The following is a 24,979-nucleotide window of genomic DNA, read 5'->3' as shown; positions in this document are numbered from 1 at the left end:
GCTGTGAAGTCCTTGCTGCAGGGAGACCCACCCTTCTTCTACACTTGTAACAGGTTAAAGTTCACTGCTCTACAGCAATAAAAATAAAATAGTGAAGTGGATATTAAAAGCCTTTTTTATTCAAAAAACTGCATGAAAATTTTGGGGGAGAGTGTGTGTGTGTGGTGTATGTAAAAGATTCCCACAATACATTTTCACTTAAAGACAACTTTGTTGCTTACCAGAGGGGGAAAAAAAGAGCTTCCAGAAGTTCCTTTTATTAGTGTTATAGCACACAGTGTCAAAGCATTTTATATAATGTATTTATATTCTCTATTCCTGAGGGCACCCCAGCTATCTTATAAAACACAGTAAGTATCCCACTTACAGGAACCTATGTTTGGCAAAAAAAAAAAAAGGATGAGGTATCACATCAGGGAGGCAAGAGCTCCAGAACAGTAAAGAGTCCACAGAGCTCTATTCTCATCATGCCTTCTGCTGTAGTTCTTGTTGAAAACCTGTCTGAAGGCAAACAAATGGCTTTGTCTTGATCCACTCTGTTTACAGGTAACTACAGGGGTTTCTCACAATTAGTCCATAGTTGCAGGAATATTAACACACTTAAACTGATTCATACTAGGTAAGTTCCAATTCTCTCAAGACCCTGTAATTGACACTCACAATAACATACAAGTCATTCAGGGATCCTGCCCGTACTACTTGGACTGATACTGGACAAAAAACTTATCTACTTTTGAGTTCTGAGTTTGATTCAGACTTGTGGATTGACTTCAGCTTGAGCTGTACCACCATTTTTCAACATGCAGCTTTGCTTTCTAAGGAATAACAAAACTGCTCTGACATCTACCAGTCAAAATGAATTTTGCATTAATATATGTAACAAGGAACACAATCAAACACTGCAAGATACAATGCCTGATGCTCTGTCAGCACTGCAAACATCAACATGGCTTTTGAGTTTGTAAAGCCACCAGTGTTTAAAAAACTGTAACTGGCTCCTCCTTTGGGTAGCTAACACTTTGTATTACTGTCTCCTATTGCTCATTAAATTCTTAGAATCATAAAAACATAGAATCGATTGGGTTGGAAAAGACCTCCGAGATCATCAAGTCCAACCCTTGGGTCCAACTCCATTCCATTTACTAGATCATGGCACTCAGAGCCATGTCCACTCTCAGTTTAAAAACCTCCAGGGATGGTGAATCCACCACCTCTCTGGGCAGCCCATTCCAATGCCTGATTACTCTCTCTGGAAAGAATCTTTTTCTGATATCCAACTTAAATTTCCCCTGGCAGAGCTTGAGTCTGTGCCCCCTTGTCCTGTTGCTGAGTGCCTGGGAGACTGCCTTAGGTGAAATACTCCCCAGGATGATACACCAGCAATTACCACACATCTTTTAAAATAATAAAAGAGCTAGGGGTTTCCTAGGTGGCATAAACTGACCTAATACCATGTTGCTGCTGCCACCAAAAAAAATGATTACTCTCCCTGCCTCTTCCCAAATAAACCCTGTGGTACATTCTTACAAACTTTTGTGTATCATCTTGCTCATCAATTTATGTGAGTATTCAGTGAAGCAAATTCACGTAGCTGTAGAATAGCTTCAGAAAGTGGCAAGAAGATAGCAATCAATTCACTTACTGAAGAGCTTTAAATAATTATTGCTTCTTGCTGCTGACAGTTTAGTGAGGTGAAAAAGCCTTCAAACAGCACTTGGAACACACATGTGCTAAAGGGATTACCCCACACCAGCAGCAAACTGCGATCTCACCATACCCACAGGCGTAATTTCCAATAATGAAGCAGCATCCCAAAACATGCATCATCTCACACAAACATGGAACCAAGGCCCTGGTAGAGAGGGAATGAATATACAAGTAGTGTTGCAACTGCTTTCCTCCCAAGTGCAACTGAAAAATGCACTGTGGTATTCAGTTCACTTCTGCTTCTGGAAGAGACGAGGAAGAAAACTCTGCAAAAACGTGGTTCTGTGGCACAGGAAAGGAGGGGCACATTCCATGCCTATGGCTTTGACTGAACAGACATTTCCTTAATAGTAATGCCTAAAGCTGCATTGCATCTGTAGAACGTGTGTTTCCCTCAATTATGTTTGATACACAAGTATTTACAACTATGTAACAGTACTGGCACTTAATAGTGGTGCAAAAAGTCAATCTTACACAACATGAGGTATTCTGGCTGCATTCTTTCTACATGAAGACCTGACTTGCATAACGAGATTTGTTTTCACAAAAATAACCACTTTGAAAGGTCCTGGATGCTTCACCGTAGGGCCTTTCAGCAGCACAGTATTCAAATAGCACAAAAGTCTCCATCTTAAAATCCCTTCACACAGCACATCCTATTAAAATGAAAGATTAAAAATCCTCAACTCAAAACAGGACTCCTGAAAGTCATTGTATCAGGCACAGACAGCAAAGAGAAATATGAAAGCAATGTATGTCCCTTGGGTAATACACAAGTCTAACCATTAAAAAATATTAAAGAAGATAAATCTCCCCCATGTAACATTGCAGTCACTTTTATTACTCCTGACTGTATGTAACTGGACACCTTCCAATGTCATGAACTTCCACAGATTTTAACTCAAAAACTAAAAGAACTATACTGGTCTCAAATCAGTGAAACAAGTACAGTTTGTTTGTAGATGTTACAGGATCAAGATCAACCTGACATTTTAGCTTCAGTTATCAGCATCTATTAATAAAATCTCTCAACTAGAAAAAATTGCTTGTAATTGTAATACAGACAGTAGAATACATTATATTATTTTTTCCCATACAAATAATCCAAGAAAACTCCATACATGCTGAAGTGATTCTAAAATTACTGGTAGTGCAACATTTCCCAAATGTGTTGTACAGAACATCCTTCCCCCAAGTGTCTCAAATTCAAGTTTTTATCTTTCATGTGGTAGTCCTTTCCCCAGGGATGTACATGAAAGGTCAGAATATGAACAATAAGAAGGAAAAATAGTAGTAACATCTTAGGTTCATAACTTAGTCAAAAGTTGCTTTCAGTAACTTCCAAAGGACTTTCTGGAATATAAAAAAAAAAAGGTAAAGGGAAAAAAATAGATGAGTAGGAGGTGTGTCCAATCAAGTAGGATTAAATTCCAGCCCCAGGAACTACACATTCGGTGCTTCCACATGTCAATATTTGAAAGGACATGATTTTTTGGTACTTCTTATTTCATTGGAGGATCAAACTCTAATATATGTCATCAGCTTAAGGAGCATGTGAGAGGCTGGCACCCTGTGAGAAGCATGACAGAGGTGAGCACTCCCCTTGCTAAACAGAAATCTCATATAATTTGAGAAATGCCTTGTGCAGTCATTGACCTAATGCAAATTTATGAGTAAATCTTAACCATAAAACCTTAAGCAGCTGAACAATTGCACACTTAACCTATGGATCAGAGAGAGAACAGATAAGCAGCATATAAAAATTTATCTCTTATTTCCGTGGAAAAGTCATTCATTGAAAAAGGAAAGATTAGTATTTAGTGAAAAGCAAAAGCATTAACTTTTGCCTAAGAAGTAAAAGGTAGAAGAAATGGCTAAGACTTAATTCCAAAAGAAACCAACAGTATCATCCCCCACAAACAAAACCAAGACATCCTGTCAGCCCAAACCATGTGATCTTCTCTTCCTCAGCAATCCTGATGAAGTGGGACCCATGATAAACTAAAAAGCACTTGGTTCATACCTGCACAGTATTCTTCCACTAAAAAGCCTAAATGTTTAAAGTGACTCATCCTCCTACCCCAAGATAATTTGTTATAATTAGGTACTCCAAGGACATCAAGCCTGGATTCAATAGCAGTGGGGAGAGAAAAGGAACCGTAACAGAGCTTGCTCTATGAAAAATAAGGTGCCACCTTAACTGTCTGCCTCTCCCAGCCAACTTCAGTGTCTTAAAATTCTCTCTTATAGTTACCTATTAAAAATTTTAACACCTTCTGTCAAGTTAAGAAAGTATCTGAAATATTTTTACTAAAGCATTACCAAAAAAGTAATTTCCGTATGCTGCAAAAAAATCTGCTTTCATTTCTCAGTGAGCAGTTCAAGCCCCTTTATACTCCTTTCAGAAACTGGAAGTATTATATGGTGGTGTCTGAAAAAAAATACAGCTTTGCTAACTAATGTGACTAAACCCCTTATCTTGCTCTTCTTTGACTGCCCAAACTGAAATCAACCAAAGATGGACTTTCACAGCAGAACAGTTGATGATTGTTTTGGTGTGCAATAGAATCATCTGTTATATCAGAAATTAATGTCTAGCTTCATTATCAGGTTTGCCCATCATTTGTTCTATTGCTCTTCACTATTTCTTGTTCAATTTGTCCCTCTCATCTACCTAAACTATGAGGTTTCCTGGGTACCAACCTGCCACAAGAGCTTTGTGAGCACAGAGGTGGCAAGAATGGGGCTTTTGATGGTCCTGTCAATGCATTACACATACACCATAACACAGTAAAAGCCCACAAAAAGTACCTAATTTTTCAAACTACTAATAGAAAAATAATATATGAACTGCAGTTTTAGAAATCACTGATCTTGTAATAACAGACTGTATTTGTATTCATAATCAAGCTTCAAGTGATTACTTTTAAACTCGTCAAAAAGGCAGACAATTTTGCTTTGCATAGTAACTTTCTGCAGAGGTACAGAGTGAAATACAAGCAGAATCAGACCCAAGTTGCAACAATTAAATATTAGAAGTTTCTCACCATGGGCTTAGTCAAACATTGCAATATCTTACCCAGAGAGCCAGTATAATCTCCATCATTGGAGATGCCCAAAACTCAAACTGCAAGTCCCTAAACAACCTTATCTATGTTGGCCCACTTTGACCAAGCTGCATTTGAGTTGTCTCCAGAAGCTTCTTCCAGCCTGAGTGACTGTAGAAATAAACGAAATTATTATTTGCAGTTACACAGTGTTTAGTAATTCCCAAACAAAGTGATTCAAATCTCTGTTCTGTCCTTCAATCTCAATGACATTGATACATTTTTTAAAAAAATAGTTCCTAACTCAAGACAGCACAGTATCTTCACACACGTTTTCATGTACATTCTGAGTTGTGCATGAAAACGATCTTGGACGGGCTGCGATATTCAGAACTACATGTCAGTCTGAGAAGCACTCTCGACTTCTTCATTCCTACTAAAGAATTTCCTCAAAATGTTATCAAAGTGTAACCACAGAGTTTAACCTCATCTCTGTAAAAACAATTCCTTCCACAAAGTCACACACTGTTACATTTCACTTGAGGAAAAATATTAACTTTCACAGCTTTGATAGTGTAGTAAATTAGACACCAGATACGCTTAAAAGTAACTGACTTACTGGACATTTTGGTATTGAAGGGTTTCAAACTTTGTTCAGATCCTGCTGCAACATTTCCAGTTCCATTCAAAATTTAAATACAAACAAGAACAAGGATGCTCACAAGGTCTGCTGGCTAGACATGTTAGCAGAGCTGCATTTTGCCCCAAGTGTGCACCAATGAACTACAAAGAAAGAACATTAAGGACACTTGCAAGACTTTTCCTTAAGTTTACCATTTTACTGGCACAGATTTCACATTGCAAAGCACTGACTTTTCCTTTCTCTGACAAAAGTACACTGCAGAGTTCAGTTGGTGTAAGGCCTCAACCTTTATAACTTAAATTAAGCATAAAAACCTACAAATCTAAGTTACAAAATTATCCAATGCACCAGGAGTACAAAGAAGCAATGCAGGCTCATTTTTACAAATGGAACTACTTCCTCATCATAAGAGAAGTTTTTTTCTAATCACAGCAAGCTGATCCACTGCAAACCCCACTTATCTGAGCAAGTGAAACTACAGAGACATAAGCTTACTGAAAGAGGTGTGGTTTCTTTTATAAATTTTTTTTATTTTCTAAATACTGTTTGACAATTCTCATATTTATTATTGCATTTTAAGGAATGCAAGGGCTAATTTTTGTATTAAAAAAATTAATGTGCTATCCTTTCCTAAGAGGATTCTCCCCTTTCCTCCGTGAAAGCATCCCCATTTTCTCAGACTTTCTCTTAAGATATACACAGCTACTTAAATCCTGTGCAACCAAATCCACAGTAAATATTTACTTTCAAGTCACCAAAAATGAACTGCAGCACACAAGCTTTATGATTTAAATAGTTTTCATGTTGTTTTTCATTTTGCTATTGTTTGTTAATGAATATTTGCATTATCAAATACAACTTTTAGGGGAAAATCAGTACCTTCCATCAATCATTGCCTACATTTATGGAGATAAATTGTACCTTTTATATTCACGCTAATATGCTCATTAAAAACATTTTTATATATATTTCTTAGTTTGACATAGCCACAGGTAAGAAAACAATTTCTCCAGAAACTGGAATAAAACTGAACGGCAAAAAATGGTTACTAGACTTAAACAAAACTACTTCAAATACCCTGGATCTATAAAGAGGTTTTGCACTCAAAACTGGTTAAGTGAGGATGCATTATCCCTGGGCAGGGCACAAAGTGATGACTTTCCATTGTTTGAGAGATCAGGGCTTCAAGACTCACACCTCTCACACTTAATTCTTATTTATAAACTGAAGCAAACAAACTTATGTTTTCCACATATCCAAAAGATTCTGAACTTTCAGTAACCTACATGAATAAAGTAGCTATTGTGGCTCCCAAAACTGTCCTCAGCACTGAAAAATCGCTGGTCCTGGATGCTAAAGCCAGTAACTTGCACTGGCAACAGCCCAACTTCAGATCTTTGGATCTACATAAACCTTACACACCTTATTTACTACAAATAATTCTCAGATTTTTTTAAAATGTTTGTTCAAATTTATCTTCATATTTACTATCATTATTGATAAGCAAAGCTTCAAAAATCTCACACTAAAATGTGAATCTGAGTTCCAAACCAGTTACGCAATCTCGGATATTGAATTCATACTCCTTCCAGCAACTGGCTCTTCTCCCCTGGCTTTAAAGCTTCTTTACCTGCACTGTAACTCTTTCTTTTACCTTTATTCCAATTATGCCCCTTTTGTATTCTCAATAATGCTAACCACAGCAAGCTTTAAACTTGAATTATGCTAGAGCTAAACACAGTCACCTTAAATCTCGCAAGAATGAGGTACATGAAGCTGCTTAGTGCCTTTGCAACACTTCAGTCTTTTGGCTACACATGAAGTAAGGATGCAAGACCTTTCAGAACTTGTCATATCACAACAACACTTGATCTCCTACTTATTTGTGCTCATATATGATTATTAGGAGTTCTGTTATTTGGTTCACCTTCTTCTCTCCTTGAATTTCAGGAATTTTGACCAGGGCTCTAGTCAAGTCCCTATTGAAATTATCTACAAAACTACCTCCCCACCACCTTCTGCGTCAGCCTTCAACACTATCAGTTCTGCACCATGGAAGAAAAGTATATAAAGGAACAATGTGATTTATTCACCATGAAAATCAATGTTTGCCTGTTTGCATCTACTTCTACATTTATTTTTAGCCTCAGCTGGATGAGTGAGAAGGGTGTGCTTGTCGAATGCTATCCAGCTGATTTTTTTTTTAGCTCAGGAAACTGAATGCTTGAAATAACATTTTTATGCTATTGCCAGCGTAACTTAATGCATCAGAAAACAAGCTCCATGCATCACAAAATCTGCATGGATATTTGCCTCTTTTTCCACGAGTTTGCAGCATTTCCCATCTTTGCTTTCTTAGCCAATAAAATACACTCTCAGGCTTGGAAAATTCCATTCATAGAGGACATTCAATTTTATACAGGATTGAAGCAGATAAGTAATCAATTTATATTTACAGTGGAGGGATGTTCATACTATTCACTTATACTGAGGTAGGAAGAGTCTCAGGAAGGTCTGCACCCATTTCCAGAGAAAAGAAAAACTGAAATTAGTGGGTGGAAGAAAGTTCAGAACTAAACTGCATCAGTCACAAAAACACAGGCTGCGCTTCCGAGATCGTACAGAGACAAGATAAAACTGTCACTGTGTCTTTTCTTATTTGACAGGACAAGAAGCAATGGAAAATGAACCACAGGAGGTGCTAGCTGAGGACCAGGAAACACTTTCTTACTGCAAGAGTGACCAAGCACTGCCACAGGTTGTGGAGTTTGCATCCTCAAAGATTTCCAAAAGCCATCCGCACATAGTCCTGGGCAGCCTGCTCTAGATGACCCTAAAAAATGACCTCCAGGGGTCTCTACCAACCTCAATTATTCAGGGATTACAAGATAACTTGTAGTCTAAGTACTTGCAGCATTTCCTCTAGGAACAATGTACTCCATTAGTGTTACTTGTATTTTCTATAAAGAGGTAAAAGAAACATGGATTACCACCAATACTTCCTGATCACAGCACTATTTGTACTAACACGGAGGTGGCATTTGAATGTGAATTAAGTAAGGAAGGGCACAGCCTTAAAATCCCTTGGGAAAAGACAGCGAAATGCTGATGCTACACATGCCTTGATATATCAGTGCACCTCTAGTCACGAAAAGTGATCAAACAGAAAATATGCCTTATTGCAACCACTCAGACATTTTAGACATCCTTCTAACTTCAAATAAGTTTGAAACATCATTTATTGATGCCTCTCACATTTGTGTCATTTCACAGCTTTCACAGCCATGAAAATTTAATTTTTTTAAATCGAAAGTGAGCGAGAGCATGCATTACATAAAGGCATGAGCAGCACCATGTAGACATAACACCACACCCTAGCTTGGAAACAGGCAGCTACCATGAAGCTGGATTCAGCAGAGGATGACAGGCAACAGTAATAATTGAGGTATCACAAGACATCTTGCTCCTTGTGAGTCTTTTCTGCAAAAATCTGTCGTAAATCTAAGCTTCCAACTGCTACATAAAGAGATTACACGTACATCTCGCCAACACGGACCGTCTGCTCCTTGACCTTACATTTCCCCAATTAATGCTTCCTAGTAGGAAGTAAACCAGCCTTCCTCCTGCTCTGCCCCCGTCTCCTCAATCACCTGCACCCCATCTCCTCCCGCGGGGAGCAAGGGGATGCGGGCCCGGTGCTTCGGCTGGACGGGCAGGGCGCCTCGGGAACGGGAAGTGGAGGAGGGGAAGGGAGGGGAGAGCCTTCCGCGTCCCTCCTGCCTCTGCCGGCCGTGCCCGCTCCCCGCACACGGGGCGGGGGCGGCGGGGACCGGCACAGGGACCGGCACAGGGACCGGCACAGGGACCGGCACAGGGACCGGCACAGGGACCGGCACAGGGACCGGCACAGGGACCGGCACAGGGACCGGCACAGGGACCGGCACAGCGGCCGCCGCCCCGGGCACCGCCCCCGCCGGGCCCGCACCGTACAAGGCGAGGCGGGAGATGCGGCCGGGCCAGCCCAGCCCTGCCCCGGCCTCCCCCCTCCGGCTGCCAGACCCGGCCCGGCCGCGAGGCCACGGCGAAAACAGGAACCCCGGGCCGAGAGCCGAGTTCGGCCCGCCGGCTCAGAGGGCCGGGGACAAGAGGGCGGCGCGGCGCAGCACCCGCAGCCGCCCACCCCGCGCTACCTTCTCCTCGTCGGACAGCTGCTCCTCCAGGTCCGCCATCTTCCCGCCCGGTGCGCCGCCCCCACCCCGCCCCCGCGCAGGAAGGGCGGTGCCTGCGCGCGCTCCCGGCGGGGGCGGTGCCTGCGCGCGCTCCCGGCGGGGGCGGTGCCTGCGCGCGCTCCCGGCGGGGGCGGTGCCTGCGCGCGCTCCCGGCGGGGGCGGTGCCTGCGCGCGCTCCCGGCGGGGGCGGTGCCTGCGCGCGCTCCCGGCGGGGGCGGTGCCTGCGCGCGCTCCCGGCGGGGGCGGTGCCTGCGCGCGCTCCCGGCGGGGGCGGTGCCTGCGCGCGCTCCCGGCGGGGGCGGTGCCTGCGCGCGCTCCCGGCGGGGCCGGGCCCGGGGCCGGAAGGGACGGGCGGGCCGGGAGGGGCCATGTGCTATTGCCGGCGATGCTTTGACAGCAGTGGGGCTGGGGGCGGGCAGAACTGAGATATCACAGGGTCACTTTGCCTGGAAAGCACCTCTGAGTTCATCGGGTCCAGCCTGTGACTCAACACCGCCCTGTCAAGTAGACCCTGGCACTGAGAGCCACATCGGTCTGTCCTTAAACGCCTCCAGGGACGCTGACTCCACCACCTCCCCGGCCAGCCCATCCCAATATCTAATCACCTTCTCTGTGAGAAAATGCTTCCTAATAACCAATCTAAACCTCTCCTGGTGCAGCGTAAGACCATGTCCTCTCATCCTGTCCCTAATTGCGCGCGAGGCGAGGCCGATCCTGACGTGGTTGCAGCGTCCCTTCGGGAGGAGGCTGTCCGGGTCCCAGGCGGTCCCCGCGGGGTGCTCAGCGCGGGTCGGTGCGTGCCCTGCACGGGGCAAGGGCCACGGGCTCGTCCGGAGCATCCCGCACGCTGCTGGGGAGGTGGTGGGAAGCGACAGACTGAGGAAACTGACAGTGTGAAATGATTCATACTGTAGAAGATCGGACATGAAATATGGTCAGTGGGAGGAAACAGAAGAATAAATAGATTGGGAAATTTTTACTGCAAGACTGAGCAACGTGAAGTGTGTCATCCAGTGGCGTGTCATTGCAGGTACACGGGGGCTTTTGAGATGATGCCTTGCAAGGATTGCCTGTAGTCCACTGATGACTCTGTGTAACATTTCAGTGTCCAGCACAGTGTACTTCTTCAGTTATGATAGACAAGGAAAAGCTGATCATTGACTGGGAAATCACAGGTGTCAATATACACCTGAGTCAGTCAGGACTAGTGGTGTGAATGTAGCCAGCTGCTAGCCAAAGGGTCTTGTTATGCTATGGAGATCATTCATATCTGTCTTGCATGAGTATTTGTACACAAATGCTGTCACATGCAGTAGAGCAAAATATTGCCAATATCTGTAGAATTTTTCAGGCCTATCACTCTAGATGCAGTAACAGGACTGTTGCGTGGAAATGAAGGAAGGTTATATTGGACAAAACATTGTTACAGTCAAATGGATATGTGGATATTACAATGGCACACACCCCACCCCCCATATATGAACAAAGGATGTAAATGAAAACAAGTCAAAATAATGAATATATAGATTGGGCAACATGGCCAATTCAGGACACCTGAAGAGAGATTTAAAATCTCTGAAGCTCTGGAGGATAAAGATAATGGATTATAGTTTGTTTATTTATTTCTGGAACAAAATAAAGGACAACCAAAGCTAACATTTGATAAGGCTGTTGCTAGATGTAAAGTGGTGAAGTGTAGAACAGAAAAGGTGCATCTAAGGGATATTTGGGGTTGGAACATCTCACATATATTATTTCGACCCAACATAAAAGATAATGGTCTGTAGCACCAAAAGGCATTGTGCAATGTTGAGTTTCATGCAACAGGACTTTAAGTTCCACCCAGAAGTCTGACAGGTACCTTACTGAGGAGGTCTGCAAACTGCTCCTATTAATTTTTAACACATCTTGGAATTTGCCATGGTGTTGCCTTATTTGACATTTATTTTGAGGATAGTTCAAAAAGGTGGATCTTATCAGATAAATGTGAATAGGGTTTTTTTGAGTTAATAGATGTATCTGTTGGATGTACCATGTTTACACTAGTTTTTTTTTTTCCTGGAAGATTGTTGAAACTAGCATGATGAAGTGAATGATTCAGAGGAGGACTGTGTAGTCATCATAGAATCTTTTCAATAGTATCCTCACAGGTGCTTTACTGTGACCTCAGGACTTAAGGGGAAATGATTAATCATGCAGAAATAAGTAGTAATCTTGCCTTTTGACTCAGTATATTGGAGTGTTTACGTGTCTTCTTAGGAAGAATATGGACCTTTCAGAGGGATTTTAATGGAGGACCAAAAGTAATCCTGGAGATGCAGAGCAAATTTGAGGAGGTGAGGCTTAAGGATGTCAGGACTGAGAAGTGACTTTGAAACAGAGTGATAGACAAGTTAGGTTGAAGGTTAGGTTGCATCTTATCTGAAGTCATATATCTTTACTTGCTATTTTAAATTTAATACAGCCAAATTTCCAACCAGTAGATCTTCTCGTGCTATGAAATTCACCTTTTTTCAGGTGTCACTATCTCTACCCATTGATGAAAAGCTAATTGGCACTACAGTCACATACGGAACAACAAAGCCTCCTGTTGCTCACAAGCTAGTTCATATCTTAGTAGATGCTTAGTCCCACTACATGAAGCTCACTGTGGGCTCACAGATTTGTCTTAGGAGCAGCGTATGGTTTACTGATGTGATGAGAGAAAAACAAATTAATTTAAAAAGTGCAAACCCAAGCAACAGTTATTGGGTTCTTCTTGAGCTGATCAGACATAATACAGCTACCAATCACATGCTATTTTGTACTGCTTCTGTTCTTTCTTTCTGTATTCTGTATTTATTCTATAGCGTCAGACTTCTGGCCCTTGAGTACCACTGGTACGGAGAGCACAGTGCTCCTTCCTGCAAGATCTCCCTGCAGGGCTGTCAAAATGGCTTGAGAGAAGTGCAGTTTCTGTGCTGAAGCCATCCTGAAGACTGGCAAGGAGGCAATGAGGCATAGTAGTTAGCACAGCACACCTCCCCTCTCCTGCTCTGGCTCCAAAGTTTGAGATAAACAATGCAGAAATAAATAATTAAACTGACATTTTATCTATTGCATCTGCTCAGAGGACAAACTGACGAGAGGTGTATTTGGTGTCTACTCCTTTAATCTGTAGGGTGTATGACACACGTTTTCCTAGGACAGAGGTGGGATCTGCTTAAGCTCAGATGGTGCTCCTGGCAGTAGGACAGGAGGAGTGCCCAGAAAGGTGCAGCAGGCTATGTCCTTGCAGCCTGCTCCTTTCAATGGGAAGCATTTCCCTGCATTCTGATACCTGTTGGTATAAATCCTCACGTTCCTGTGGATTGGTGGGAGGCATACTCCAGTTCCTGAGATTCCCAAATAAGTATCAGATCTTAGGGATTTGGGAATTGCATGCCAATTTGTATCTGTATTTTTGAGGAGTTGTTTGCAAATCTCACAATTTGCTCTTTGTACCTTACAGATCCTTAGCAGTGAAAGCAAATAGGTTTGTTCTGGAGAAGTTGAATGTTAAATCCTTAAAATAACATTGGAAGAAAAGCTATGACAGGAAGAAAACTATTAATCAAGTGCAATTGTAGGGCAAGCCTGAGACTGAGCTTCCTTCTTAGATAACACTTAGGAACTTTTAGGCCCCAGCAGACATTCAAGAGAATGACTCAGTAGTCCTTCACCTGCTGCGGAGGTTCCTTTTAGAGTCATGAAACAGCCCAACTTGGAAGATCATCTGGTCCATTCTTTTGTAGGAAAGGGAGAATAGATGAGATTTGTCTAGTGTCCTTTCCAATTGCATCTTGGAGGTTGTTCCAGTTTATTTTTGTTGTCACTGTAAAAAATGTCTTTCTTATATCAAGACTTCTGTTGATTCCTTAGAATTTACTGTCATTTGTTTTTTTTCCTTATCAAGTTCCTTGTCTTGCTTACTCATGGCATTTTACAACATTCTTTATGCTTTAAAACAATAATATTTTTATAAGTTTTATTGATTTTGCATCGTATTTTATATTTTAATGGAGGTTATGGATGTCATAATTATTTAGATCACAAAACTGAATAGCTGTATTGCTTTTGTTGGTTTTAGGGATCTTTATTAACACATTTAGCTTAGAAGCTCTTTTTAAGTTCCTTATAGGATTGCATTCAGATCTTATCCAGGCTTGCATTGTGACTTCCTACTCTGTTTCTATCCTTGGGAGTTTTCTCTGCTTCTTTCTCCACCCCATTCCCTCCATGAATAATCAGCTATATAGCTTGCCTTATGTAATTCAAATACAAAGTCATGCATTTGCCATTCTTTTGATACATGTCTATGTTTTAGGAATTAGATACCCATGTTGTTTCTTAGATTTATCTTGAAATTCAGGCCAGTAGTTTACTTCACTGGTTGCCACAAGGTTTAGCTCTCCAATAAATTGTGGTGCTTTGAAGCAGATGTGTTCTTTCAAGAGCTAAGGATGGAATTACTATTTGTGATACAGAATTTTTATCCAGGAATAGGAATGTGTGAAAATAGGGTGTAAAGAGCAAGTGTTGAGTATTTTAGAGGAGAGCAATCAAAGGAAGGAAATACACCTCGGTCTTGTTGGCTGCTACTGCAGTTCCAGCAGAGATAAGGAAGTTGCGCATTTTTGAAGGTAATGAGCAATAATGCAGCAGCATCTGCAAAGAGCTGAAGTCAAGAAGAAGGTTATACAGATGAGTTGCTGCATACTAAGCAATGTACTTTTGAATCCAGTCAGTTTCAATCTACCTTTTCAAATGAGCAATGCTTATATATTCCAAATTATGTACAGACTTTCTGAGCTGTGAAAAATTTCCTGTTTTACTGATTCTGTAGGTTCTAGTCTTCAGACATGGTTTGTGTGTTGTTGGGTTTCTCCTCATGTGTTTGTTATCTTTGCTGTCTTAGTATGTCAACTACTTAAGACACGGTGTTAGCTATTAAAATATTGTCTGTACCTGCACTTCTTTCCTTGACCTCTTCTTTGACTTCCTGAATGTATTGTTTGATAAACTGTAAGACTTACAAATGTGCTTAATCCAAAATTCTCTGAGGAAAGAATCCTGATTTCCTTCTGAAATGTAAAATGAAGTACCATCAAGCAAAGATTGTGACTTCTTATAGAAAGTCTTCCATTACAGAAAATGTTCTCTCAGTGCTAAAATATTTAATTCTGTTGCACTGTAAGGAACAACTGCATAGTAAAAGTGCATTCTAAAAGTGCTCTTGAAGTTAGCAGTGCATGATCTGAACTGAACAAAGCAGTGCCAGAAATGAACAATTGTAGGGGTTTAAATTACAACACCAGAATTTTGAGGAAAAATAAGACAACTAGAAAAGTTTTCTGTACCATTCTTCACAGTATCTGTGGGAAAGTTTCTAACTTAAACAATCTGTGCTACAGTGATAAGTGTTTTATTAATAAATTATATCCATGTACTGTGACAGTGCTTTGAAAGAAGAGTATTAACATGTGTATTTTACACCCTGTTTTTTCAAAGACAAATAAATTTGCTGTAGATGTGTACAGCTAGAGGTTTTCAAGGAGGATATTTATTAATTGCAAGGAGTTCAAAGAATAATCAGGGACTGGAAAATCCAACCAATCTAATCTCTTATTAGTTTTATCAGGAAAAAAACAAACAAGCAAACAAAAAACCCAAACCAACTTAAATGTTTCTAAGTCCTTTCTGGGAGATAAGAAAATTGTTAATGGGATGTTTTGGTTTATTACAATATTACAGGATTCATGGCCAGTAAATAAAAAAGGACAAATTCAGGCTAAAAATAAACTTAGTATTAATTTGTCATGGTAGTTGACTACTGAAAGAATTTGACCAAGACAACACTGGCACTAGCAATTTCAGAGTAAAGATTAACCATTTTCGAGAAGATACATTCTACAATTCAGCAAGGACTTGAGGAATCTTGTGGCCTGTGTTGCAGGAGAAGGTAGCAAGGAAGATCCTGAAGCAATCCCTCCTGAAACTGTATGGCATGATTCTCTGAGCCCTTTTCCTGTTCAGCAGTTGATGGAGAGAAACTCAAGTGAGAATGAAAGCAGCTCCATGGAAGAGCCAAAGAAGAGAGAGGATAGTTTGAACCTAATGAACTGGATCCAGTGAGAATGGAATACAAAAGGGAGCAAAAGAAAGGTAACAGGGAAATTGCTGAGGATAGAGAGGTTATTAGTGAAATAAGGAATGTCATGGTCAAATCACTGGTCTGTAAAAAGGTTTAGTTGAATATTTAAAATCAGATTATTGGGGAGTATTTTTGATACTTAACGGATAAATGCCTGAGTCTGGGCCAGTGACTCAGCTTCCACAGCATCAATGGGGAGAAATAATCACTCCAAGGCTGAGATTCATCTGACTTAGTTAAGATGCCTGACCTAGGACAAGATTATTGTCTGTAATGAGGTGGCTAGTTCAGACCCAGAGTTGGGACAACCAAATCCCTTTTCAGTGTTAAAAGATCAAACAGAAAAAAGGTGATGGACCAGTGAAAGTGGACAAGGGCTAAGGGAAGAACACAAGGAACTTGTAAGAATTTTTAGGTTAAGGGAAGGAAGAAAGGCACTTGTAATTCCGCATTGCTCTGTGCTCCTTAAGGACCTGTACTCAGGGAGGTAAATCATGTATTTTTCCACAAAGGACTTTGTACCAAGAGGGCTTTATTTCTGTACAGCCTTTATTGCAGCTCCTACTTAGACATCAGTAATGCTGTCTCAGTAGCTATGGATAAAAGAGCGGGATTAGGTTAACACAGGAAGAGGACAGGCTGGGGATTAGGAAATGGGTGAGAATTAAAGGGTAAGGCTTTTCTGCACCCCATAATGGCTGAAGAGCACCCTTAAGATAGCAGCGTGTCTTACAGTAACTCTTGAGACTTCTCCAGCCTGAACCAGTCTTGCTGTCTTTTGGTGTACATCATTTATTTGCCTTTGCTCTGTACCAGGATAGATTGAGAAAAAAACCACAATGGTACTAGTAGAAAGCAAAACTGAGAAAAGCAAAGGAATTGGAGCACTGCTTGCCCCAGCCATCAGCTTGTGACAGGAATAGAACATTAGCTCACAGGAACTGAGCAGCCACCTCACTTTGGAAAGCTCTATGAGAAAATGCAAAAATTCCTTTCCTTCATTCTCACTGAGCCTGGTTCCTGCTTACATTTTCAGTTATTTCTTTCTGAAAAAAAGAAAGTGTAGTCTTCTAGCTGGATTTATTTACTTTCATTCTAAAGGAGACATTGGCAGTTTTATTTTTCAACAGGAAATGGCAAATGTGCTGATTTGTTTAATGAAGTTGAGATTCACTGCAGGAGTCCAAATTCCTTTCTCTTTTACTCTTTGTAGAACCAAATGTCTTATTATGATAAAATCTCAATGAAGATAAACCATGCAAGGAGATGTGACTGAAGAGCTGGGAGTGTCTTTGCGTGTATAGAGAAAAATGCCTCAGAGTCAGTGGTACTTTGTGCTATTTAACAGAAGTGTGAGGTCTTAATTTTTGTTTTTGTATCACATATTAGAAGAAATAGTAGGAAGAGGAATCAGGATTTTGAAGTAAAGTAATGTAATTTTATTTTTGATTATTTGGTCTCTCAATGATAGAAAAATTAGTACTTGAGTGCACTTGCTGCAGACCCCAGTAAACGTTCTGAATGATAAACATTTCTGAAATTAGCACAGTGTCAAAATGCTGATGTTGGAACATAACTTCAGTCATCTTCTTTTTAAACAATTGCCATGTTTAATCTATTAATCTATTACATTAATCTATTAAAAGAGGTTTGTTTTGTTTGGGGATTTGGTAGTCTGTTTTTGTTTTTTTTTGTTGTTGTTGTTCTACACTGTTCTGTTTAATGGAAGACTGATGCAGATGATGGTGCACTTTGTCTATAGTAGTCAGAACTCACCTGTGGCCTCATAGCCCAGGATCTGCTTCCTTGGGAGATCTGTACTTTCTTAACTCTGCACAAGAATGCAGTGGAATCACCCCAGATGTAAAAGACACCAAGGAATTTATCCTACCATTCTCCTTCTGCAAAAATAGTCTTATGTATGACTATATTAATCACATTTTTCTCAATATTCTGGTGCTGTAGAAATTGGTAGGTGTCTGTCTGAGTACAAGAGAGCCAGAATTTCACACACATGAATTCTGATGTGGATCTTGACTATGGGCCAGATGAGGTAAGATTAAACAATGAAGAATCAAGGGAGGTTACAGCCAAATGGGCAGTGTGTCTTTGAGAGCAAATGCTCTTTTATATGACTATATATTTTCTCAAGATAGCACCCAACTTGTTTGACTTAAAGAAAACCCCACGTCGTATTATTTTGAGGCCTCATTTTTACACGTAACTTGGTTTATAATGGTACAGAGGTCTGTTACAAAGAGCAAAATTAATATCAGAAGCATAACAAAGCTCATTGCAGGAATTATCCATTGTATTCATCAACAAATACTTGTTTTGTACTCAGCTGTGACCAGCTTCATAGGCTTCATATTGACAACCTTTTATTCAGTGGTTTACAAGGAACAATTCCTGCCCCCTCCCCAAGCAGTTCCATTATGGATTACATCTATAAGAATTAGATTTTGAGTAGGTTAATAACTCTGTCCACTACTGAGGAGATTGTAAAAAGGGGGAAAATATTTTTTTGTTCTTGCTGCAGTAAATTGGGATATAGAGATAGTTCTCTTTCAACTGACATGAAAGACAACTGACAAATGTCTAATGCAAACCTGGAGAAAATACATTCCACCATAATGTCCTCAATCCCCCATGATGCAATCTTTTGGTTAAGAACAACAACTCAGAACAAAAGTAACACAAAGATTAAAAGTCTGATTATGCTAGTTTCACTTCTTCATGTTCAAGAAATGCACAAAGGATTAAATCATTATGCTTATGTAGCCGTGCCTGTTTTAACTCCTGTTGCTGTTATAATGATATCCTTGACTGATGTGGATGATTATTAGTCTGAGGGAAATCCTCATGTGCATTCTTTCCAGATGGTAAGCTCAGGCTTTTGCTATCTGTGAAAAGTAAGTGCAAATACTGTGCTCCACTTCCTTTCTCACCAGAAAATTTTGAAGTTTTGGTTTTAGTCTCTCATGTCAGACCAGGATACACAGGAGTCCCACATCTCTGTTATGCTGTATAGGATGAGGTGATGAAGAGGTACAAATAGAAGTGGGATATCCTGACACATACAATAATGCAATCTAATGTGATGGAGAGAGCTCTCTATTCTCCCTATTTTTTTTCCCCCAAAATTTTGTGGCCTTCCAGTCAAAAATCATTTTTAGCGAAAGAGGTAAAGGAGAGCAGCAGGGAGCCTTTATAGTTGAGGTGCAACATAGGAGAAGACAGTTTTCTTGAAAATTTAATGGTGGCAGAAGATGAGACTTTGATAACCTGCGAAAGAACTAAAAGGAACAATAATATGCAGGAGTTGGTGAGACACAGGTAGACCACTGGTTTTGTGTGCTGCTTGCTGACACGATGACTTGAAAAGTGGTTTCTAAACCTAGCTGATCTTATTCACAGAGCCACTGTAACTGAGTCCACCTTCCTTATGAAACCTGTGTCCTCTCCTCACACATTTTTTGCCTGTTCTCTTGTGTAGCACATGATAGTTGGACCTCTATGTGTTCATTTCTGGTAGTTTTCAGCTCTTCATTGCTACTTACCTTTTCTGGGTTTGTTTTTAGATTCCTTTCAGTCACGATATTTTCTTTGCTCTGAGTCATGTTAGGTTGCTGCTGCCACCATTGCTTCCTGCCTTGTGTGCTGGGACTTCTCCTGTGAGCCAGGAAAGAAAGAGAAGACCTAGGAAAGTAGTGGGAAAATGAGAGGGTAGGGAGCAAAGGGAAGCACATCTCATGTCACATTTTTTTCTTACAGCATACTGCCCTTAACAGTTTCTGTGCAATACAATCTGCCTCTTGTGGGTTGTATTCCAGGGAAGGATTTTTCACATGGTCTGTTAATAAACCTGCCATCAACTCATGAGTGTCTGTTGCTGTTCTCCAAACTTGGCAAAGTTGGGGTTTTGACATGTGAACAGTGGAGGACCTTGTGGGGTGACCTGCTGGTAACCAGCCCTGCATACGGCCGAGGCTGGAAGGGAACAGGTGTGAGGGCCTTCTCCTGCCCATGGCACAAGGTGAGGGGAGTACATTACAACAGGCCAGGTCTATGGGGTTTATGTTTTCACATTTGCAGGAATTTCTTTTAGCCAAGCAAGAAAAAACTAAAGGGAAACCAAAGCAAATAGTGAAGTGGTTTCAAGTGGTGTTGATAGACTAGTTCCCCTGATGTCAGGAGAGGAGCTGATGAAGAAAGCTGCAAAATCTGAAGGATGTGTGAGATGTGCCTGACACGATATTGTATGGATTAAAATTAGTGATAGTAGGCTATGGGGCAAAAAAACCCCAGTGAAATATGAGTCCTTGGGGTAGAAGGGAATCTGCGGCAACTGGCATAGAGATTGTAATCTTTTCCTGCTGCAGGATATACAGCCTTAATTTTAGGCTCTCTTTTGTAGTTTAAGGCAGTCAATATTAAAAGCTGGCAATGAACGTACATTAATCTAGTGTAGAGGGCCAAGTATGATGCTAGATATGGTGGAAGGGCCCTATAGAGTTTTGGGAAAGGGAAGTCAAGTCGCTATTCGGTGTAACCAAAAGCGAACTTTTAATAATCAGGAACATTAAAGCAACCAGAGAGAAGCATAAAATTCTGTGGCAACAAAATAGGAGAGCAATTCTGTGGAATTTTGGGTTCTGTGAGGGCTCCTCATGTGGGTTTGACTCTGGCTCTTCTAGGGAAGAGGATTTAGAAGCAAGCCTATAATGGCTTACATTTTTCTGATAAAAATCTGTCCATTATCAAGGATTACATTTAGCAGATCCTGAATAGATACCATGCTACAAAAAGTAAAACAGTACTGTTGTTTTTTGCTCTCTATGTTTGCTCACTGGTGTGTATACATATAGATCAGCCAGCATGGCTTCATGAGGGAAAAGTCCTGCTTGTCAAACCTAATTTCCCTTTATGATAAGGTAACCCACCTAGCTGATCAAGGGAAGCAGTTGATGTATCTTTTTGGATTTCAGTAAAGCTTTCAATACTGTCTCTCACAGGATCCTTCTGGACAAAATGTCCAGCACACAGCTGGATAAACACATCATGTGGTGGGTGAGCAATTGGCTACCGGATCAAGCGCAGAGGGCAATAGTGACACCAGACTGATGACCTGTCACTAGTGGGGTTCCACAGGACTCAATCTTGGACCCTGTGCTCTTCAGCATCTTCATTAATGACTCGGACACAGGACTGGAAGGAATACTAAGCAAGTTTGCCATTGATACTAAATTGTGAGGAGCTGTTAAGTCCCTCAAAGGCAGAGAGGCTCTGAAGAAAAACCTTGACAAATTAGAGGGTTGGGCAATCACCAGCCATATGACATTCAACAAGGGGAAGTGCTGGATTCTGCACCTGAAAGTTCATACAGACTGGGGAATGAGAGACTGGAAAACAGCACTGAGGAAAGGGACAATGGCAAGTTGATGAAGGGATCGATGGCAAGTTGAATGTCAGTCAGCAGTGCCCTGGCAGCCAGAAGGGCCAACCGTGTCCTGGGGGGCATCAGGCACAGCATCACCAGCCAGTCAAGGGAGGGGATTGTCCCGCTCTGCTCTGCACTGGGACAGCCTCACCTTGAATATTGTGTGCAGTTTTGGGCACCACAATATGAGAAAGATTTAAAGCTATTAGAGGTTGTTCAAAGGAGATACAAAGATCGTGGAGGGCCTAGAGGGGAAGCCACATGAGGAGTGACTGAGATAATTTGGCTTGTTCATCCTGGAGAAGAGGAGACTGAGGGGAGACCCCATTGCAGTCTACAACTTCCTCACAAGGGGAAGAGGAGGGTCAGGTGCTGATCTCTTCTCCATGGTGACTGGTGAAAGGACCTGAAAGAATGGCATGAAGCTGAGTCAGGGAAAGCTTAAGTTAGGTATTAGGAACATGTTCTTTCCCCAGAAGATGGCTGGGCACTGGAACAGGCTCCCCAGGAAAGTGGTCACAGCACCAAAGCCTGAGAGTTCAAGATGTGTTTGGACAATACTCTCAGGCACATGGTGTGATTCTTGGGATTGTCCTGTGCAGGGCCAGGAGTTGGACTTCAGTGATCCTTGAGGGTCCCTTCCAATATAGGAGCTTCTATGATTCTAATAAAAACCCATGAAAGATATGCAGAGTTTTAAATCTGTTTTAGTGCATATTATAAAAAACATTAAATCATAAAAGGAAGAGACCTTAAAGATCATCCAGTTCCAATCCCCCTGCCATGAGCAGAGACACCTTGCACTAGACCAGGTTGCTGAGAGCCCCATCCAGCCTGGCCTTGAACACTTCCAGGATGGGGCATCCACATCTTCTCTGGGCAACCTGTTCCAGTGTCTCACTACCCTCACAGTAAAAAATTTAATCCTGATATTTAACCTAAACCTTTCCTCTTCCAGTTTAAAGCCATTACCCCAGGTCTTGTAACTTCACCCCCTTGTAAAAAGTCCCTCTCCAGCTTTCTGGTAGGACCTTTAGGTACTGGAAGGCTGCAATGAGATCTCTCCAAAGCCTCCTCTACTCCAATCTGAACAAGCCCAACTCTCTCAGCCTAGATACAATGTAAAAACATATAGGATGCTTCAGTGTAGCTGTTTTGAAAAACAAAACCAGTTTAGAGAATTACTGTCAGTGTTGAACTTTATTTATTTAGGTTAATTTACAGTCAGTATCTAATTGAGTAGATTTAAGATTTTATTAATAATACAAATATAAATATGATGTAAAACTTTCTTTACCTAGAAGTCATGTATTCCCAGATGGTAAGACTCAGGAGTTCAGGCATTTGGAGTGTGACAGTATTTTATCTGTCCTTTTCTGTTAGCATTAAGAAATATCCGAAATAAACAATTGTGTGATTTTGTGTGATGCTCCGTGACCATAGCGGTGCACTAGATGGCACTGTTGCTTTTAGTTTTACTACTGCCTTTCTCTTTTAGGGAACTTGTTTTAATTAGCTGCCTTTTCAAAACAAACATGCTGTTTCAACAAAGGGTCAGTGTACATTGTTCTGGGCTGCTGCTTTTATGTTTATAGTCATGTAATCAATATGTTGGAAGGGTAATTAATTTTTAACTTCAAGCCAATTGTAGATCAAATGCCACTAGAGTTACTGGGTGGAGACAGTTTAATTTCCTTTGAAGCAATGATACTGATTAGCTGTAAAGGGCTTGCAGTGAGTTGCTAGAGATCCAAAAGACCTTTTGCTTTGAAATACTGGTGTTAACTTTAAAGTAACACTATTCCTGTGATACAGATTAATGAGTTGTGGCATAATTCTGATAAAGTTCCTCTCATTTACTTACTACATTTTGTCCATTCGTATTTCAAAGCAGCATTATTTGCTTTGACTATTCCCTTCCTATCAAAGGAATGGTACAAAGTCAGCATGAAGTTGATCAAACTAACTTTCTGCTTTTTATCCCTTTTCTCTCATTATCTGTCTTTGGGGATTCTAGAGGCCCATGGATAAGGCTATGACCCTCCGTACAACAGCATAAAGGAAGGATAGTGTTGGAAGCTAGGGGATTTTGAAGTCTATCCAACATGCTTTTGGGGCACACTGAAGTCCTGGCCTCCCATCCCTTTCTCCTGATGTCCTGTCTGCCTTTCAGGTTCCTTACTTTAAGATACTTGCTAGCTCAATACTTCCTGTGCTTTCAGCCCCTCCCCTTGATGATTTCTTGTCCTCTGAGTTAACCTGTCTTGATCATGTTTTCATCCATTCTTTCTCATCTTATTTCTCTCCTCTGTATTTCAGCATTCAAGCACACAAGAATCTCAATACTCTGCTCTCCATCCCTGTCTTATGACTTTAACATCTTCCTTCTGCTCCTTTTTTACAATCAATAGATGGGCCATTTTCATGGATAGGCTATTGATCACTTCTCCAGGTGTCTGGATTCTTTCTGATCTTGTGTCTTTGCTTTCCATTACATAAAGATTTCACTACAGATTCTGACTATCCATTCTTGGGCAAGTTGCAGAGCCTCTCTGCTGTCCTCATCTTTCTTGATCTCTTGGCCAACTTTTGAAACTTTGGTTGTTTAATTGGATTTCATGCTGAGTAAAACAATGAGCACTGGTTTAATTTGAAATTAAACTTTTGTTTAGTCTAACATTAAAAAAAAGCTCAATTTCAAAACAAAAACTATTTCCCTTTCTCTGAAAAAAGCCAATCTCCTGTGTTTTTATGTTGAAACTATTAGTTGAATTCAGTCTGGTCTGAGCACAGTTTCTGTCCTTGTGAGTCATACTTCTGAGTAAATCTTATCAATTAATGGGACTATGTTACTGAGCTGTGCTGCAAAAGTCTCTGATTTCTGTTGGAACCAAAAATAGCCCTCAGTATAGATTGGCACAGTCATCAGCTATTGAGACTTGTCAGATTTTTAGCCTTTTCAGGAAGACAAAACATCATAAGTAGGATAACGATCAGCAGAGGTTAGGGTCCACGCCGTTACGTTTTCTGTCAGAAATTAATGGTGTGGCTAATAAAGGCAAGACCAGTTACTGCAGCAGACTGTTCTGTAGACTGTGATCTACAGTTATTTGTAAGATATTAGATTAAGATAATGAAATTTATTCTAGTTTTGAGACAATCTAGAGATGGATATTTGCAGCATACAAGATGACTGAAAACCCAATTATCATAACCACAAGAATTAGAAAGAAAAATTCACACTGTCTTCCTGTCTGTCAGTTGTACAGGATGCATTTTTCCAGTGATCTTTCTCACAGTGCTTCAGAGTAGTACTTTTATCAAATCGGACTGGTTTGGGAGTCAGTGGGGTGGCAGAGTAACATATCCCAGTGTATTTACAGTAGAGGGAGCTGATGTTCAATGCATATGCCTGTCAGTTTTAACTGCTGTGCCACACTTTGTGCAGTACATGCCGTTAACCAGTCTGTGTGTAAGCACTGCTGAAGAAACACCTTCTCTCAGGGATTTGAGTGGGATACTTCTGCATCCCTTGCCCCCTGGCTGCCCCTCATGGAGCTCTCTGGCAGGATAAGTGGCCTGAGAGAGCACTTGTTAGAAGAAGGCACCTCCTGGGGTTCCTGGGCATCAGGTTTGACATGAGGGAGAGACTGGCAGTAGTGCTGGTATAACACTGCAAACAGGGAGCCTCGGTGCACCTCCTCCCTTACCTGCCCAAGTCTGGTGTTTCCATCTTTCCAA

At 41.1% G+C, this 24,979-nt stretch overlaps 1 protein-coding gene across 1 annotated transcript in view; it reads right to left on the bottom strand.

Moving 5' to 3' along the window:
- The window catches only part of CAPZA2 (capping actin protein of muscle Z-line subunit alpha 2), a 28,997-nt gene extending 19,300 nt beyond the window's left edge, over window positions 1-9,697 (bottom strand). The window contains exon 1 of the mRNA XM_071552454.1: window positions 9,588-9,697. Coding sequence (XP_071408555.1) covers window positions 9,588-9,626 — 39 coding nt within the window. The 5' untranslated portion in view covers window positions 9,627-9,697. The remainder of the gene's footprint in view (window positions 1-9,587) is intronic.
- Between the last annotated feature and the right edge of the window lie 15,282 nt (window positions 9,698-24,979).

Source organism: Pithys albifrons, chromosome 3, assembly GCF_047495875.1.
Source record: "Pithys albifrons albifrons isolate INPA30051 chromosome 3, PitAlb_v1, whole genome shotgun sequence".
NCBI classification, from domain to species: domain Eukaryota; kingdom Metazoa; phylum Chordata; class Aves; order Passeriformes; family Thamnophilidae; genus Pithys; species Pithys albifrons.
This window is presented reverse-complemented; position numbering and strand designations above follow the sequence as displayed.